Source organism: Mesoplodon bidens (assembly GCF_964165515.1).
Source record: "Mesoplodon bidens genome assembly, chromosome: 8".
Lineage (NCBI taxonomy): Eukaryota > Metazoa > Chordata > Mammalia > Artiodactyla > Ziphiidae > Mesoplodon > Mesoplodon bidens.
In genome coordinates, this window is record NC_138165.1 from 67,959,673 (window position 1) to 67,977,777 (window position 18,105).

The 18,105-nt window shown below is 36.0% G+C and overlaps 1 protein-coding gene across 1 annotated transcript in view; it reads right to left on the minus strand.

Moving 5' to 3' along the window:
* Positions 1–10,588: 10,588 nt before the first annotated feature.
* COL5A2 (collagen type V alpha 2 chain) overlaps positions 10,589–18,105 on the minus strand; it is a 145,173-nt gene continuing 137,656 nt past the window's right edge. The window contains exons 51-54 of the mRNA XM_081241910.1: positions 17,264–17,555; positions 15,434–15,621; positions 13,186–13,425; positions 10,589–12,281 (exon numbers count right to left, since the gene is read on the minus strand). Coding sequence (XP_081098036.1) covers positions 12,135–12,281; positions 13,186–13,425; positions 15,434–15,621; positions 17,264–17,555 — 867 coding nt within the window. The 3' untranslated portion in view covers positions 10,589–12,134. The remainder of the gene's footprint in view (positions 12,282–13,185; positions 13,426–15,433; positions 15,622–17,263; positions 17,556–18,105) is intronic.

The window sequence follows — 18,105 nt, forward strand, 5'->3', positions numbered from 1 at the left end:
CAGTTTGTTGGTTTCACCAGGCTGCTCCTGGGGTGTGATTTTGAAGATGGCTCTGAACGTCAGCATTCCCTTCATAGCTGTTCATTTTATGAATCTGGGTTCTATAACTTGCTCTGAATTTCCCTGAACTTCAAATAAAATCTATAAATTGAATTTCTTAAATCAGCCCAAGTTGGTTTAGGTTGTTTGCATGAATCCAAATGTTTTGGCCTGAGTAACTGGGAGAAAATTTGCCAATAGCTGAGATGGAGGAGACTGTCAAGGTAAAAGATTTGAGGAGCTAAAAGATTTAACAAGATGTGGCAAGTCAAATGTAGAATGCCTATCAATCATCTAAGTAAACGTGCTGAGTTGGAAGTTAGGTATAAATCTGGAGGTCAGAAGAGAGGTCCAGGTTAGAAAAATAAATTTAGGAGTTTCAGCATATATACGGCTTTTATATCCATGGAAGTAGATACAATCATTAAATAATTGAGTATAGAAAGAAAGGAGAAACTGTATAAGAAGTGAATTCTGGGATATTTGAATACTTACAGGTTGGAGAAGTGAGGAGGAAGCAGCTAAGGAGATGGAGTAGGAATATAGGGAAACCAGGAAAGTGTAGTGACCTAGGTGTGAGAAAAAAAATGTTTGCTGTTTAGGGCTTCCCTGGTGGCGCAGTGGTTGAGAGTCTGCCTGCCCATTCAGGAGACACGGGTTCGTGCCCTGGTCCAGGAGTATCCCACATGCCGCAGAGCGGCTGGGCCTGTGAGCCATGGCTGCTGAGCCTGCGCGTCCGGAGCCTGTGCTCTGCAACGGGAGAGACCACAACAGTGAGAGGCCCGTGTACCACAAAAAAAAAAAAAAAAAAAAAACAAGACCACAAATTGTGTATTTTAAAAAGTAAGGTCATGTGAGGTTATAGCAATATTCCTATGTCCTATAGATGGCAAATAATGATGTAATTAAATCTTCTAATTCACAGTTATAGTATCACTTTTTTACCTCTTTGTTGATGGAAAATTGAATACAACTCTCTTTATCTTCAAGCTGGCATTTAAGCAAAAAATATTTCATTTATAAAATTTATCTTATAGGTCTTGAGGGTGAAATTTATGCAGTCATAACAGCATTTTTGGAAAATGGAGAGAAGTAGGAAGAAAAATTAATTTTCCATGTCTCACTTCTGTGGATACTTCCTTAAAGTCTTCGTTGTATATGCTGACATAATTATGACAAAATACACTTGTAATTTTGTATGCTGCTTATTTCATTTAACACAACACCATTTTATCCATAAGAATTTTTTTAATTTTGTTAATAATTAGGAAAAACATAGAGAAAAATAACAGTAATGGTTCCAAAGTTAGAAATAACATCAAAGTGATTGTACTTTTCTCTAGTTTATATTAAAATTTTACTTGTCTGAGTTCTATCTTAGAGGAATGTACTTATTTTTAAAAGTGAATCATAAACTGTGAAAAATATTTTCTTTTCAGGCAAAACTCTCCATTGAATCATAACTCACTAAGTGAGCTTGATACAACATTGGTGAAAATATTTTATATGATGGAGCATACATGAAAGCTCTCCTTAAATCTTTATGTTTCCCAATTTACCACACCTAAGGTTTTCAGAAATTTTTGAAGAATCACTTGTTGAGTTAATGTCATAAAGAAAAAAAGGCAATCATCTATAGCCAATATTTTTTTAAACAAATTCTTATCTGACCATATTTTTCCTCCTTTTTCTTCTCACCTCTTTAAATCTTGTTCAAAAACGATTTCCCTTTAAAATTTCACTAAAATACACAAAATGACTTTGGCATCTTTTAACCATATCTAACATGATATTCATTAATAGAAGAAAGGCTACCCTATGTAGTCCATAAAGTTTATAAATGGGGATTACTATATTTCACACCAGTTTAGTGATGATGGAAAAGCAATGATACACTTGCTTCAATTTTGAAAAGGAGCTACTTCATAATTAAATAGGTGGGAGAAATAATAAAAAGATTTAAGCTCTGTCTTAGATTGGGTTCCCTGGAAACAGACTCTATGGCAACTTATGTGAAGATTTACTGGGGAGTCATCTCGGGAGATACAGAAAGTCAGGTTTGGACAGAAGGAGAAGCTGACCCACATGCAACTGACATCGAGGCTTTGGGAAATCCTACAAGAAGCTCTGGAACTGAGATGGCCCTTTAGAGTTGTTATAATTCACAGTAAGAGTGAAGGGTCTGTGTAACCTTGACTCAGATGGTCATTGACTCTGAGCCAGAACCTGGAAGGGGTGGGGAGTGGGAGAACCTTCTGAAAGGCAGTCTTGGTGATTGAAGGAAATTTTTAATGAGGGGCGTGGCTGTGAGTCCTCAGTAACATATTCCAGGAGCTGATGCTTTGGCTTTGAAGAGAGAATATGGGTGGAGCAACACATTATCTACTAGAAGCTCCTACTCCGTGCTCAGCACTCTGCCAAACACTATAGGGAAATATAACACATGATCACTCCTTGTTAGGAATGTGTTGTCTAGAATAGATAAGTTGAACCCATATGAAATGGTACAAAAGCCTTCAGATGGTGAACAATTAAGTGCTAAATTATGCTGAGCCAACCATCTGAGATATAGGTAGTAGATGAGAAAAGGAATTAGCCAGTGGTGATTATATTGTCATAAAAGTCTTTAAGAAGATAAAACTTGAGTTGTGTAATAAAGAAGAGGAATAATTTTGGTAAATTGTGGCAAAAAGGAAAGCCACTTTAGAGTAAGAAACAAAAAAAGAGGAGAAGTCGAAGCAGGGATAATTATTCCATGCTCACAGGACAGTGAAGAATCCAGGCTACCTAAATCTATTTATTTCAACAACATTCCTGAGCAATTATTAAATGCAAGGCTCAGAACCAAGTGCTCAAAAAGGTTCAAGGAGAATGAGATTCCATGAAATTTAGAAAATAACAATGTCACGAGACTCAACGTAGTAAGTCGTATTAGAGAGATCCAAGGCACTTAGAAAGGCCCAAGGAAGGAACTGTCATGTCTGCTTGGAGGTCCTCAGGAAAGGCTATGTGAAGTATATTTGGCAACTTATATTAGCCCAGTTTCAGATGAAGCATGGATTTCATGTGGTGGTGTAAGAGATAAGGCTGGAAGTATAGTCTGGACCAGAGAGCTTAGAAGAGCCAGGTGACAGGTTTTTGTCTTTTTTTTTTTTTTTCTAATCTACATCTCAATGTAGACCCATATAAAGGTTTTAACTATTGGAAGGCTGTTACTTGAGGAGAGCCTTGAGGTCAAGGGAACTGTAGTGAAACCGCATCAGATTTACAGGAGATGAAGAGACACCTACTGTGGAAGAAAGAAAGGTGAATCAACATTTTAGGGAAGAAGAGGATGAGACTGAAGAACCTTGGCAAGGGATCAGAACGCCTTTATTTTCAAAGACTAGACTGAGGAAAGAGTCACAGAGTGTACACATAGCTGCTGGGAAAATTAGGTTAAGAGGGGACAATGGGGACAGCAAGAGGAGGTCATCAGAAGTCAGGCAAGAGATGTTTCTATTTAACACAGAAGAACTCAGCGGAAATTTACACAACTCCAGTCTTACTCACAGCTCTCTACGTGGCAGTTCACCATGACAGTGATTCCTTTGGAAGGGTAGCTGAACATGATAAAATGTGTGACTGATTGGAGAATACTAGGTCAGGGGCAGTTAAGTAGATTTGGAAAGTACCCTTATACAGATGGTCGATGAAATCATCTGGCTCCAGAATGAAATCATTAGGGAGCAAAACTTCCAAAGGAAAGGGGAAAAGGACAGCATGCTGTGCCTGTGGTGGGAAGGGTTATGTGGAGAAAGCATCATCAAACGTTGGATTTGGCATCCTTGGTTTTTAATGGATTAAGAAAAGGAGGGTTTAATTTTGAGGGCTGAGGTTGTGATTAATTTCAAGGGTTATGAGAAGAGAGAGGAGACTAAACAGAAGGAGGGTTATCACTTGTGCTACTGATAAAAATGATTGGGGTCTGATTTTCAAATCTTGTCTTGAATTTAAACCACCTGGAAACTGTCCTCAGTGGCATCAACAAGAGCACAGATTTGAAGGAGTGAAGGCTGTAACTGCCTGTAAGAACCCACAGGGCACAGCATTATGCAGAGAAACTTGTCAGATGTCTCAAGGAGGGGCTTGGACTGCATCTGCCTATCTGAATCTTTAGGGCTTACATTTGGACTACAGATGTCTTCAGTTTTGTTGCATTTTTCTCATTAAAGTGACTAACAATTGTGGTCATTCTGTATCTCCAGCTGCCTTTCGTTATAAGATCTATCTCATAACAGTTTCAACTCTTGGGAAAATTGTTCACATTGCATTTCTACCTTCCTCTATTTATTACCATCTGAATCCACATTTTTTACTTCACATATGTGCAGACCAATCTCTTATAGTATTGATGGCATTTAACCATAATTGCTTATATATGTAGGCTTTTGTTACACACTCTAAATTGTGGTGAATCGTATTCTTAGATAAAAATAAATGCACTCATCATGTTTTTGTTTTTGTTGTTAACTTGTAAGATAGTCCCATGGTAAGGCATCGCTGTGAATTAAATATCATTTGAGGTGTTTGTTGATGGCATCAAAATCAAATCCAGCAGAGAATTAAAAGTGTACGTTGTATAGGATTATGCTTAATTAGTACAATTTCATCTTTAGGGATCCTTATTATAACAGTCTCACTGGTATCTTTGCTTAGATTGATTTTCAACCAGAATTTTCACCTTTCTTCATATTTCTTTCTATTGGTCTTCTTGAGTTTAGTCATGAAAGGGCAAAAATGAGAATAAAAACTGCATTATTGCATCAAAGGAGGCTTCAGGTAATCTTTTCCAAAGTTCATGGTTACCTTTAACAACCAAGTTTTGGGATCCTACAACTAAAAAATAATATTCCTAACTTTTCTCTTTCTCTCTTTTCCTCTTAAACTCCAGAGGTTCCCAGTGATCTGTTCTGGTTCACGACTCTCCTTTGACGTCCTTCTTGAGTGATCCCCTTCCCACCCAAAGCTCTAACAATTCCTTGATGTGATGGCTCACATATCTTTAGGTATAACACCCACTTTATCTCCAGAGAGTTACTCCATACACACATCAGTTACATCCTCAGCCTGTTTCCTTCTCTATTCCCCATGTTAGTAACTGTCATCATCTTCCATCCAGGTACCTAAGAAGCCAGAAACCTGAGAATAATCCTAAATCTCTTGCTGTCTCACCCTCTCACTCTTTCATCAGATTTTGTTGATTCTATGTCTTCAGTCTCTTCAAGTCCCTCTCTCTTCCTCCACCCTCAGTGGCACCGACTTCTCATTCCCTGTTACTTTTTCTCCAAACTTGTTCGAACTCATCTCTCTGTTGTCAGTCTCTCTCACAGTAAAAATCCTCCCTGAGTATTGCTGCCGAGGTGATCTTTCCAATATGTAAACCACAATATGTAACTTCTTTGCTTAAAACTTCAGTATTTTGCAGTAAAGTTTCTATTGATATTTTGGATGGTTCAGATTTTGTTCAAAGGGATTGGCTTGCATGCAAGATATTCAACATCTTTGGCCCATCCATAAAATGCCTCGAATATTTACCAACTGTTATAACCACAAATACCCTCCTCACACATTTCCAAGTGTTCTCTAGAGAGTATGTTTACACTCTCAGCTTATAACCAAAAATAGCTGCCTAAAAAAAAAAAAAAAAAAAAAACTTCTTCAGAATAATTTTCAATCTCTTTAGCTTGACATACCTTCATGGTACCTCTTTCTACTTTAACTCCAAACAATCCCTTGTAGACAGTCTACTGCCATGTCAGCCTAACTGGGATTCCCTGAACAAGCCACAGCTCTTAAGAACTGCATACCCTAATTTATGTTGCTCCTTATATCTGGTATGCCTTCATTGCTCACGACACTGTCTTAATCCCTCACAACTCATTAAGAGAAAACCTTTTCCAGGTAGTCTTCCTTGCTCTCCCTCCTCTCCAAATCCCAGCCTACTTTAGAGGGCTCAGTTCTGTGGTTCCACTGTGCATACTCCATTTAGATCAGTTATAGCCATGTATTTATTCAATTCAGTTGGTATAGTGGTCTGTTTTACCCACAAAATGGTAAAATGGTAAAAACAGCATATAAAGCATGGAATGACTTCCTGTAGCATCAACTGGATACTACATTCCAAACAAAAAAATATACCAATATCCTTACATGAAATACACAAACAAAACATGCACTCACAACAGATTCTTAGGCTATAGTGTAAATTAATCGGCCACCATTGTGAAATTGGTTTTGTTATGTGAATTTTAAGTTCCATTCTATTTTATATTTGTATCTGCAGTTTTTACAAAAGATATTTTAAGTTACTCATCATCTGTTAAAATTCACAGTTCTGGAAGATCCCCAGTGTATCCTGTTCTTTCTCCTACCCGCAGATCACTTCTGGTGGCGCTATCTACTCACATTTACAGGAACTCTAAGTAAACCAATTTGATAAAATGACTGTCACTATGTTTTCCACATCCAGTGGGAAAAACAGACAGAAAGTGTATGTGAGTGTTTTCCTGCAGCTTCTTTTACACCTATTTCCTTCAGCTTCTTTTACACCTATTACACTCACTCATTTTAATATTTGTCAAATTCTGATAGATGAAATTTCATATCTTACTGTTTTGGTTGCAGTTTCATTTCTAATGACATTATATTTCTTCCACATGTTTATTGGCCTTTATATTATGACTTTCTGAATTATCTATATAGGATTTTGCATAATTTTGCTTTTTTGTACTGATTTTTAAGGTTTTTTTTTTTGCAAGCAAAGTATATGAAGTCTTTTCTGTCATAGTTGTTACAAAAATTTTCCCTGTTTAAACAAGCTCTTATGCATACTCATTGAGTTTTATAATATAGATTTTAAATTTTAGAATCTGATATTTCAACATTTTACTTTATTTATATATTTGCTTTCATTACCATTCCAAGATTATTAAACTACCCAAAATAATTTATGCAAATACTACATTTAGAGGTTTTTTTAAAAAGTGAAATATTCAGTCCGTTTGGGAAATGTCTTGGTTTAAGGACTAAGGAAGGAAACATTCCTTAAAATGATAAATGTCTATCAAGTAACTGTAACACCATTTATTGAATTAATGAGAATTAATTTAATTATACATTAAAAATATAATATAGACATGTATTTATATATATAAATCTAATATAGATATATAGATTCTTGTCTAAATACTCTTCTTTTACCATGGTCAGTAGATTTTTTTTTTTTTTTTTTTTTGCGGTACGTGGGCCTCTCACTGTTGTGGCCTCTCCCGTTGCGGAGCACAGGCTCCGGACACGCAGGCTCAGCAGCCATGGCTCACGGACCCAGCCGCTCTGCGGCATGTGGGATCCTCCCAGGCCGGGGCACGAACCCGTGTCCCCTGCATCGGCAGGCGGACTCTCAACCACTGCGCCACCAGGGAAACCCCGGTCAGTAGATTTTTATTATTTTTTTCATATCTAATAGGAAGAGTGACCCATCTTTACTCAGCATTTCTGTTTTGGGGGGGATTCCTTATCACTTTTCTTGCATATTTTTGATTCCAACGAACTTTAAAATGGTTTTGTCATGTCCCATGCTTTTAAGATCCTACAGGGATTTTAAGTAAGATTGTACTAAACCTATATTTTAATTTAGGAAAAAGAATTACATTTTTCAAATACTGAGTTTCCCTATGTGAGAAAAAGGCACAATTATGCCCATTTTATCTTATTTTACATACCTTGGTCAAAAGTTATAATTTGTTTTCAATCAGGTTCTATAAATGTCTTAACATGTTAGGTTCTTAGTGTTGTATGTTGTTATTGCCTTTGTGGATAGAATCATTTCTTCTGTTATGTTTTCTATCTAGTAATACGAATAGAAACAGTAATCATAATACAATAGTAATAATGACATGTGCTTCATGTTAGTACATAAATCAACTATGAATATTCTCTAAATATACTTTTCCAGTTACACAGTAGATATTTTCTCATCATTCATTCAATGAATGTATTTTGAACAAACACAAATATCAAGCAGTATGTTGGGTCCTTGTAAAGAGCCCCTGCCCTTATAAAAAATACAATTAATAGAGAAGACTAAGACTAATCAAATAATCATACAATTATAGAAAGCATCATAATTTGTGCTATAAGGAAAAAATACAAGGTGCCAAGAAAATTTATAACGGGGGATGTTATCTGACCTGGGAGGTAGTGAAGGGTGAGGACTCTAGGAGGATTTCACGAGGATGCATCATTGAACAGAGCTCTAAAAGATGAGCACTAGTAAACTAGGCAAAAGAAATGCAAATGCAGATGGCCTTTGACAGGATGGAGAATCTGGTTTAGGAAATGGACAGAAATCCATTGTGTGTGAAGCAGAGAATAAGGCAGATGGTGGCAAAATGAAGCTTGAGAATTAGGCAGGAAGTCAGGTCATGCCAGAGCCTCATAAGATTTAAGTATTTTTGTCTTTATCCTAGAAGCTACCAGTGAAGCTTTTTAAGGATCTCTGTGTGTGTGTGTGTGTGTGTGTGCGTGCGTGCATGTCTGTGTGTTGTGTTGGATGGTGGCGGAGAGTGAGGTGACATATTCAGGTTTATATTTCAGATTGATCGCTCTGGTTCTCCTGGGAGTAATGGATCAGAAGAGGGTAAGAATGGATGCCTAAAAACCTTTTAGAAGGCTATTGAAGGAGCCCAGGTGAGAAATAATGGTAATGTGAACTAGGATAGTGGCAGTGGAGGTAGAGCGAAGGGTATGGCCATAAGGAACATTTACGAAGCAAAATTGAAAATACTTAGCAATGCCAGGGTTCTGGCATTGTAAGTGAGAGAGAGAGACACGAATGACTACCAGGTTTCTGGCCTAAATGGATGAATGATGAGGCCCTTGCCTGACATAGGGAACACAGAACATAAATCAGCTTTGAGATATAAGTATCGTAATTTTTTGAAACATAATGAGCTACTAGTACTTCTGAAATCCAAATGAAGATGGTGAGCTAAACATTTACGCATGCATTTCTTGAGCTCCCAGGAAAGATTTAGGTTGTGTATATACATTGGAGCTATTGACATTAGATAGAAATGACATGGATAAAGCCGGTGATGAAAGAGTATTGAGTGTGAGGGTAAAGAGAAAAAGACTGGTCCCTGGGGAATGCTGACCTTTACATACTGAGTAAAATGATCATTGATAAACGAGACTGAGAAGAAAAGCTGCTCTTGGGTAAGCCAGCCAGTCTGATAAAAAAAAAAAAAAATCATCCTACTGGCATGCCCCACGCTCCATAGGCTTTTGGTTGTCTTAGCAGCATCATTGCCTTGGTTTGCCACTGTTGGACCTCAGCCCCCAAATCAGCTTTTAAGAGATTATTCTTAGTCTCTCCTAAAATTTTCATAATTTCAAAGAGAAGTGTTATCTTGAGATGTTCTTTTTTCATGGTGGGATAGGAACTCTAAGTGAGGTGGTTCCAATGATTTTTTTTTTCCAGATTTTTCTTGCACTTGCTTTCTGCCATATAACAACACTGATGTGAGAAGAAATGTTCTCTACAATTTCTTTGAATCTTTTTTTAATTTAAAATAAGTTACATTGAAACTGGCTCATTTGCCAAATTTTGTGTTAGGAGTCTGGGACTTTTTCGGCCTTGTCTGTGTTTCCTTTGCTATTTTTCTTCCTTTCTGTTCATTTGGGGAACTTTCATTTGTATTTTTAATAAAGTAATAATAAATTAATGTCACCATCCTCCCCAGCTGCAGATTATTTCACTTTTGATGATGCAGAGTTTGGGGTGTGTTGGACATGACGGAAAGAAGTACACTCGTCTAATGAAACCTACAGATCTGGAACAAAGGCGAGAAATTTCAGGGATTCTGGAATGGTCTGGGACAGCCTTTTATTTGTAACATTCCTGAGGTTCAAATAAGAAGTGGTATTTCTATAGTTGAAAATTATTAGTGCTTTTGACTTAAGAGAATCACCACGTATTTCTGGCTCATCTAGCTGAACTTGTACAACTTGTATAGGTTGGACTTGGAGGAAGTGTTACTACAAACAAAACTCACAAATCTTTAGGTATATACATATTCAAATATTCAAAATCAAGACGTGGAGCTCAAATAATAAGCAATTTGGGAGAAAACAATATTGTGAAATAAATATTGAAGGTAAAACTCTGAAAACATTTAGGCTAAATTCATATGTGATACACTGAGACATACGTTTTATTATCACAGTTTATTCAACCATGAAAAATAAGTTGCTTTTCTCTTGTTATCAATAGTCAGTACCCTGAGATTTTTAAGGGCATAGTGAGTGATAATTAGTGTCGTGTTGCCTTTGTGAGTGATGCTGCAAATTGATTTTCTTTATAAGCCAGTATCTACATGATGAAAGGTATTTGTTGTTTTATCTTTTAAACAAATGGCAAACAAAGAATACCACAATACCTAACTTTTCACTACTGAAAATGAAATGGATCTAATATGTTCAAAGGAATTCCACGAAACGAAAACCATTGACATGACAAAAGCGTGCATTTAATTCAATGCTTTGCAGAGATACATCACTAAAGTTGTGTGCATGGCTTGTCCTTTGGGATGGTCCCAGCTGTTTATTTTCAAAGAAAAAATAAAAATGGAGCCAACAAATGCAATTAAGGAAAAAAAAATCCTTGAGACATAAGGGGACCTACATGTTCTAGTCTAAGAAACATGCAAGTATTACAAAACATTCCAGATACAGTATGACAGATGAACAGTGAAAAGGCACTGGAACAATGCTCCTTCTTTCAGAAACGGGAAGTGTAACAGTTATGTTTTCACAAATGGTATTGATGAAACCATCTTTATTTTTAAAGAATTTTATAGAAGGAATTTTAGCACCATCATTAAAGGAAAAATAATAATACATTTTAGCCCTGCCTATCTCCAGTCTTGGAATAATCACAGAAGCATAGCACCTTTTAGTATCTAAAATATAAACAAGACTAGTAAGTCCATCCCAGCTTGTAGAGATGAGGTAGCTCATGCTAAGAAATGTTGGGTCATTTTTCCTATGAGAGTTCAAAGGCCAAATGTTCTAATTCCAATCATCAGATTTGATTAGAATCAGCTCCACAACTCTGAATTTCTAAATCTTTTTCTTCATTATAGGTCTCAGGAAGATGAGATTGTACATGTGGGGGACTCTCAACTTTGGGTCCTGAACATTTGTTTTTAAAGTTATGTGGAAATTATTTAGCATTCTATGTTTTCTTAAACAAGAAAGTTCAAATGTATTCAATGGTATACTCATTTAACTTCTACCTATATTGATAGATCGAGTCAAGAGGGAAAGGTAGCTTTAAATTTGAATGAGAAAGAAGTCTAGATTCACCACACTTTACAAAAATTTAGGATTGTTTTTTTTTCAGAAATTCCATTGAATATATACTATTTTAACATTCCATTTAAGACAGTGAGAAACTGATATTTTTTTCATGGTTCCCTTTAAAGAGTCTCCATGTTAGTTATACAATATCAAGACATGCATGTGGGTTTCAATCACAAGGATAAACATTTTGCTTTCATTTTTAATTGATAATCTGGAAATGAGAGGTCACAAAAGGGCACTACTTTCTATTTTTCCAACTGCAGCCACGTGAAATAAACATGCATTGTGGTTTTACATACCCCACTCTTTAAGCTATCAGCCAGGAAGAAAGATTTTCTTATAAATACTAAGCAACTTTGTCATTACATTGAAATAAATTGAAGAAAATGGAGATTTATTTATTCAAACAGTTTACTTTTTTTAAAGGTTGTCATTGTCATTGATCATCTTAAACCTAAACTGCTTATTGAAAAATAGTTTAAATCAATTAAAACTTGAGGATTGTAAGTAAAATAAATATTCTGAAGGATAAGGAGGCCAGGCACTTAAGACCATATATACAATGCTGATGCAGGATCAGCCATTACTTCAAGAGTCTCAGGATCAGCTTCAAACAGTCAAAGTCCTGTGAATGGTGGTGGTCATTGAGGGTCGGGGTGGTGCTCATTGTCGATGTATCTCGGCCTGCTTCACACAAAACAAACTGGCCCAACTTCGATGCCAAATTCTTGGTCTGTACTGCCGACATCCACAGGGGCAAGATCTATAATGGGCAAGCGTGCCACATTCTGTGTTCTATATTCAAAGATGGTCTTGCCCACATTTCCATTTCGTTTCTGGAATTAAATGGTACAATGGGTTAACAGCATATACAAATTACTCCAAAGATTTGGACAGCAACTTCCAAACCAGTTTTTATAAGGTAAAAGCAATGATTTTTAGAGCACTATTTAAAAGTAAGAGCGCTGCTAACATAAAGTGAGATACTGGCATAACTGGCAGGCATTTCTCTCATTCTTTAAATTGAGAAAATGACTTTTTTTTTTTTTTTTTTTTTTTTTTGCGGTACACGGGCCTCTCACTGTTGTGGCCTCTCCCGTTGCGGAGCACAGGCTCCGGACGCTCAGGCTCAGCGGCCATGGCTCACGAGCCCAGCCGCTCCGCGGCATGTGGGATCTTCCCGGACTGGGGCACGAACCCGTGTCCCCTGCATCGGCATGCGTACTCTCAACCACTGCGCCACCAGGGAAGCCCGACCTTTATTCTTTTGCAGCTTCCCAAATGGTCACTAACAATATAAATTATGAAAGCCTTTTTGATTTTCACAAGTGAAACCATAATTCATCATTAAATATTTTCCTTTTTTATATCTAGATATGCAAGGGGGAAGCCATACAAATCAGTGAAAAATATATGGTAAATCAGATTAATTACATATTTTAGAATCAGGAAATCATAAGCATGGAATTGAGATTAAATAAACTAAGTAACTTGCAGGAGAACCAAAGTGAGTTTGCAAAAGAGCTGCAAGGATCCAGTCCTTTATTGTTTTGTATTAAAACCTCTACTGGTATTTCACGTACTAACACACATTCAAACTTACGCTAAGGAACAACTATAAACAAACTGCTGTTGTGTTTATATACAGGGTAAAAATGCCCCCACCTCTAGTGCCAGGACAGCATTTTTAACAAAATGATTTTTTTTTCAACCAGATCAATATGGATCAAAAGTACTTACAGAGCAGGTATCATGAAGAACTACGTATCTGAATCTAGCGTTTCCCTCTGCTTTGATTTCTAAGTCATTTGACCCTTTGAGAACCACAGCTTTCTTGAAGTTCTTAGCTTGATCATCCATGTATCCTACACTGTTTTTACAGATGTAAGTAATGTTCTGGGAGGCTTCTTTCGATAAAAGGCGCAAGAAGGTCATTTGTGTAATGGCTGCATTAGGTGACTGGTGGTCTCCATAAACAAACTAGAAAAACAAAAAGAGTCTTTGTAATACGTGTCTACCCCTCTTGAGTTCCTATGGTTGGACTAATAAAACTGGCACAAGACAGATTAACAGGAGAAAAAGAAACAACTTTAAATCAGGACACAGAGGTCTCACAGAAATGGGACCTAAGAAGTGGCCAAAGCAGGCAGCTTTTATACTTTTTAGACAAAAAAAAACCCCAATAAATTTGAGAGGAATTGACAGGACGAAGAAACCTAGGTTTGGGTATGTAATTGGTAAGGAATTTAAAGTTTGGGCTTGGGTAGTAAATTAATAAGGAAGTAACAAGGTTTGTTTATACAGGCTTCTTGGCTCTAAATTCCCTGTCTCTGATGATAAAAATGTCTTTCTGTCCCCCAGTACAGGGACGGCACCTTTCACAAGGGAGATTTATTTTATGCTTTCGGGGAGACAGAGAGCAGGGGCAAAGTGTCCCTCCTCCATCAACTGTTACTTAAATAACTTTAATTCAAAATAATCAACATGCCACTGAATCATATTTTGGAGCGGCCTGCCCTGGGCCCCAATATATGTAATACTGATTAGTTTTATAGTGGGGTGTGTGTGTGTGTGTGTGTATTGATTTCAGACAAATTAATTTTGAAGAGTATTACTTCTTTTGAAGAGTATTATTCTTTCATATAACAAGATATTATACCTATATACATAAAAATATCTTAAAATTTCTATGAATATTCACAAATAAGAAGCTTTGTCCTTACTACCCCAAACAAGTGGTGATGAAACCAAAGATAATTATAACTCACCAGAGAAAGCTTAAGTATTTTTAAGTTTGCTTCTCTATTTGTTTAAAAAAAAATCTTGAATATTACTTTTTAGAAGAAGTTATATACTTGGGCATAGGTTTGGATATTGAATCATGTAGCAAAAATAACTCACTGTTTTTATTGTTAATTATAATAAGAATTAGGACTTAACTATTGGTATAAAATCTTTTTTAACCCGACTGTTAATATACTTGTAGGAAATATGAAGTACGAGTTTTCCATTAGCTAAAACAAATAATCAAAAATAACTTCCTACAGGATATTTCCTACACATCTTCTACTTTGAGCTTTATTTTCAATGCTCCTATATGAGCTTTTTACATAATATGTTAACTAAATTACATTTCACTTAGGTATATTTAAATTTAAAATTTTTCCTTTTCGTTAAATAATGGTAGATTCTAGTATATCCTGCATATACCCATAATGTCCTCCTACTATATTTATTATGAACAGGAGCTCTGAGAAAAGGTCAGGAGCAGAGTTGAAAAGAAAATTTCAGAGTTAGGCTGCCATAAAGAGATCTGGAATAGAATTAGAATCTAAACACTGGACCATGAAAGAAACATAGAGGGGACTAGACTCAGAAAAATATCACTACAATTTACATAATCATAAAAATGCCTTAAGTTTAAATAATACTACAAGGTTTGCAAAGTGATTCAATCATTAAAAATAACATTATAGTAATTATCTGATATTTATCCATAACTTACCAAATACTAGACACTATATTAAGCACTTTATATACACACCAAAACTATGAGATAAATATTATTGCCCTCACTTTAAAATGGCAAAACTGAAGCTCCGAAAGGTTAAGTGACTTCCTAAGGTCCCAAAGTTAGTAAGACATCCAGGTATGAGTCACCTAGGTCTCCTGACGCTAAGTATACTTCCTGTCTTCCAACTATGGCAAGATCCCTTCAACTCTACTCCACGGTCAGTGTCATATGCATTAAAGGAGCTAATATGAAAAAATAATTACTTTTGTACATTCCATCAATGGGAAAATTATCATTCAAAATTTATGTTAATTTAATTCATAGTAATGTTTATGCAATGATACTACAGTTGTAACTAATGAGAGTATATCACTTCAAAATAAACCCAGTCAAAAAATAATAGCACAGTCCTAAATAAATACAATAAATAACGACAAGCAATGAATACAATTTTAAGTAAACATATTAAATTACCTGAGATCCTCTATTCATATCAAGACCATACCAAACAGGCTTATTATCAGGAGATTTGCTGGCCCACCAGGTTTTACGTGGTACACTGGATGGGTGTGCTGAAATACATGTTTCTCCTGTTTCCATGTTGCAGTAAACTTTGATTGCATCTTCAACAGATCCCTGGTTAGGATCAATCCAGTACTCACCTATTTTCCAAAATATAAATATTTGCTAAATAAAAAGAATTTCAAACATGATTATGAGTCTCTAAAAGAATTAACAGAGGGTTTGAAAATATGAACTCATTGATTAAGGACTCTTTGAAGAGAGAATCGCAGTTAAAGAAACACTCTGCAGCTAAGGAAAAAGTAACTGTTATGCATTTGGGCCCTTTCTACATGCCAGGCACCTTGCCAAAAGGTGCCTAAGGCTCAAAACACAAATGTGAAGAAAATATCATTATACCCATTTTATAAATGAGAAACTATACCCATTTTACAAATGAGAAATTATACCAAAAAGAGAGAATCCACAGTAAGTAAGCAGCTTTGCCAAAATGAACGTGTTCCCACTTAATTTGTAAAGCCAATATTTTAAAACAAATAATAATGGAATGTAATAAAATAATGTATTCAAAACTATGAATAAAGTAAGTAAATGAGTCAAACTACAATTAGAATGCTATGAATTATCTCATTGGCCTTATTTAGAATTGATCTTCTCATGTAGAAGAGATCCTTGAAGCAGGCTATACCAAGATAGTGTTTGGTGTTAGAGATACAGTCAGTAAACACACAAACTAATAAATTTTTGTGCATATATGTCTATGTACACATCTTTGTGTATATTTTGTACACATATAAAATATATGTATATATATTACATGTATATTTATATATGTATATATAAATATATATCATTTATATAATAGTATATGTAATATATGTGTAAAATATATAAATATATGTATGTATATATAAAACATGTATAAAATATATAAATATATGTATGTATATATAAAAAATATATATAAACTATGTATGAAAAACTGCATTTTAAATGAAATGAAGGGGCATTTATTTGGTGGTAGGATGTAAGGTATAGAGTTAGTAATTGAATTGCCTATTCTGCAAAGGTAACAATTTTAGCTATCCCTGTCAATATCATTTCAAAGTTAAATGAAACTCTTAAGCATTTCATAGCTCATTCCTATGGCCTAGGATCTTTCTTTTCCAGGTCTTATTAGATTAATCAAAATGATAGAATTTTGCAAACTTCAGGCATGGTATATACAACTAGAGAAAAAGACTATTTAATTCCAAAATATTTTATAATATAACTATAACATAATCCTGCAGCAGAGATTACTGAAGTGTGGTTTGTAGAACAGTAAATGACATGAAAGGAATTCCATATTTGAATAAATCTGGGAAACAAAATGTATACTTTATTCTACTCTTGATGATCCAACTATATGGTAGCATATTAAATCCCTGAGAATTACTGAGGTAACCAAATATATTTAACCTTGCTTAAGCAAGTATTTTGGACATTTATATCACCACAAAATTATCAATATTTTAAGACTTCTGGATGTAAATGGAACTACCACCGTGAAATTGGATCGTGAATAGGTTACGTCCTCTATTAAAGCGCTTAGCTTCTCAAGCCCTAATTTTTCATATCATTGGCCATCCCCACCACTAAACCACAAACTCTGTGGCTGTCCATCATTTTATCTCTTGTGTCTATCACTAAATAGAGAGTAAATAAAATATTTTGGAATGCATTGGAGAATTACACATCAGAAGCAATGAGCTTTGCTCCAATGGGCAGCTGTCTACTCACCGCTCTGCTTTGCAGAATGGCAAAGCTTTAAGTCATCACAAGTTCGAGCTGGGTGCTTTCTAGAGCCATCAGGGCTGCGCATGGTTTCGATCTGACTACTGAGTGACTTCAGGGTAGCATGCACCCCTGGGTCCGTTTTGTTTTTGTCATCAGGAGCTGCCTGATCTTCAGTAAACTCTGGAAGTGGATCTGGCATGCTCTCATCATAGTGTCCCATGATATCCCCAAGAGCAGCTGTAAGGTGGCCAGGGGGACCCGGAGGGCCAGGGGGACCAGGCTCGCCAGGAGGACCCTAATTTAAAAAAAATTGGAAATACATTTAACACATTTTTTTGGTTTTTGTTTTTCTATTGGACGCAAAGGCATGGATGGGACTTGGTACAGAGAGAGTTAAAATGCAACACCCCAATGTGATGGTACCAGGGAGATCTGTGACTCATGCCCTTTTTAAACTAGATTGTTCTGGCCTGCGAACCTGTAACATTCCAAGGGTGAGAAATGATGCATAATTGCTTTTCAGGCAACATATCTGCAAGTTGGCATCTGAGGTAAATAAAGAGCAAAGCACAAAATATTTGCTTTGATGTTTACCCTTGAAGATGCGATACATTTTATGTTAAGAATATATAGATATGCACACTCATTTCCGAACTATTCTGGGCAAGGCACAACTAAGATGTTTTAAAAGGATTTATGGACAGAAGCTGAATGAGGATACGCAGAGGAGTTGTGGGTGCTAGTTCTATAAGACTACACATCAACGCCAAGGAAATACACACAAGAAACACCCGCAAGAGAATTTCCCTGTATTCCCAAATAAGGGGGAAGGCACAGGAAGTCTT